The following is a 2,132-nucleotide window of genomic DNA, read 5'->3' as shown; positions in this document are numbered from 1 at the left end:
ACTCTCACACACACACACACACACACATATATATATAAATCTGACCACTCAAAAAATGTTACAAATAAAATTAGTGCCACATTCTTTGAAAACAATTCTTATGAAAATAATTCTCCTCAATTCAGAAGGATGTTGAGAGAATTCTTCAGAAACACAACACACAGATGCTGATCAAGGACAGAATTTTTCCCGTCTTTCCCTCTGTCTGGTTTTATGTAAGCGGCACATAATGATTTTCCCTGATCTGAAGTGCTTAGAGCAGCTAAACGCCGGATCCCTGAGTGTTTCTGGAGCGGATGAACTCTGATTTTACTGCAGCCACAAAAACAAAATCAATAAGAGGCTTTCTGTCGACGGCAAATGGTTTGTCACTCTCGTCTAAAGCGGCTCCATTCAGATCCATTTCAAAGAACGGCTTCTTTTAAAAAACAGCCACAATTACAGAAATTACTCAGAAGAACCCACTTTAGCTGCAGAAGACATGGATCTCACCTCGTCCGGCTCCAGCGGCTCGATCATGGGCGCTTCGTCCAGACGTGGAGACCGCAGCGGAGACGAGGACAGACGCTTCTCCCACTCGGTCAGCCCCGTGCGCTCCGGTCCTCCCTCCAGGAACGTGCGCTTCAGCTCGCTGATGTTGGTCTGATGCTTCAGCAGCTCGTCTGGCGTTTGCTCGATCTCCTGAACAAACACAAGAAGCAGAGATTCGTCCGTATTCCAGGCTCTGGTGCTGCTCGCTCAAAAATTACTGATCTTTCTTTCTATGACATGAACGTACTATATTTTAGTTTGATAATTTTTTAAATTTAATATTTAGCATTTTTAGGAGATTTAAAAATTGTATTTATGGAACAGTTACGATCCATTTATTACCTGTTAACCATTTTATGAGCATAGACCTGAAACTGTCAAAAATCTCAACTGCTTAGGAGCACAGACTTAAGATCGATCCCTTTATAAAGAAGACACTTGGCAGATTATTGCTGAAGTGACAAAAGTTAAACAAAAAAAGTTTTAGAAGTTTAGAAATGTATTATTATTAAAAATGCACAAAAATCAATCATTCAAAACATGTTTTACCCTAAAACTGTGTCCAAATTTGAGGTTGATATCTCAAAAAATTAGCTTTCAGTAAGATTTTGTTTAGGCGCAGTACCAAACGCTTCCACTAGATGAAATTTGTTTTCCATTCATTTCCAATGTGATCATTTTTGACAGCGACTATCTGTCAAAGTGTGACTATCTATTTACACACACACACACACACATATATATATATATAGTGTTCACATAGCAAGTGCCAAAACCCTTACCAAGATTCGTACCATTCCGATGAAGTAAAATTGTACATTGTAAAATGTAAAAAATTCTAAAAAAGCAAAACACTAAATTTTTCGGTCTAAAATGACCAAACAGCAGCAGAGGGTTAACCAGATTAGGACTAGTGTAAGTACAACACAAACCTCAGCAAGCACTCAAAATAAACTCCTTTACCAATACAACACGGCACTGTCTTTAATTCAGTGAACATATGAGAATCTGATGCAATCAAAGCATCACACATTCACTCCTTTAGTTCGCCTTATGAAACGAAATAAATGCAATCAAAACACACACATTAGTATCAAATCACAGCAGCATAGAGTCAAAACACGTCCATGCAGCGACCTTACCAACCTCTAGCATCAGCTTACTGTGTCTCACAAACACATTCTCTCCTTTAATTCGTCTTATGAACCTGGGCTGAAGGAAACACAGATCCATTCACTCACTCATTCATTCAGTCTTGTGTGGCTTTGTGTAACGTCACTCTTTACTGTGGTAAAACACACACATCTCACACTCTCTCAGGGTCAGACGCACATATATGATTCAACACCACAGATACAGTATATAACAATATATAAAAATATATATACAATATATAAACAATATATAACTATACAGTTATATTAAGAATATAAAGAGTGTCTGACACATCACACACAGTGACTGTTCACTGTATAGACAGATTCAGATCGCTGGACTGACCAATCAGAAGCTTTTCAGCACTACAATGAAAAAGGTTGTAATTATAAATTGTTTATAAATAATATTTGTATACATTTTTTTTTTAATATTTAAATATTTAT

At 37.3% G+C, this 2,132-nt stretch overlaps 1 protein-coding gene across 1 annotated transcript in view; it reads right to left on the bottom strand.

The window, feature by feature from the left end:
* The window catches only part of LOC107653875 (band 4.1-like protein 3), a 29,591-nt gene that overhangs the window by 13,768 nt on the left and 13,691 nt on the right, over positions 1-2,132 (bottom strand). The window contains exon 8 of the mRNA XM_016440744.1: positions 493-681. Within this exon, the coding sequence (XP_016296230.1) occupies positions 493-681 (189 nt within the window). The remainder of the gene's footprint in view (positions 1-492; positions 682-2,132) is intronic.

The sequence above is a fragment of the Sinocyclocheilus anshuiensis genome, unplaced genomic scaffold (genome assembly GCF_001515605.1).
Source record: "Sinocyclocheilus anshuiensis isolate Anshui unplaced genomic scaffold, SAMN03320099.WGS_v1.1 scaffold1994, whole genome shotgun sequence".
NCBI lineage: Eukaryota > Metazoa > Chordata > Actinopteri > Cypriniformes > Cyprinidae > Sinocyclocheilus > Sinocyclocheilus anshuiensis.
Note: the sequence above shows the minus strand (reverse complement) of the source record. Positions and strands in the feature narration are given on the sequence as shown.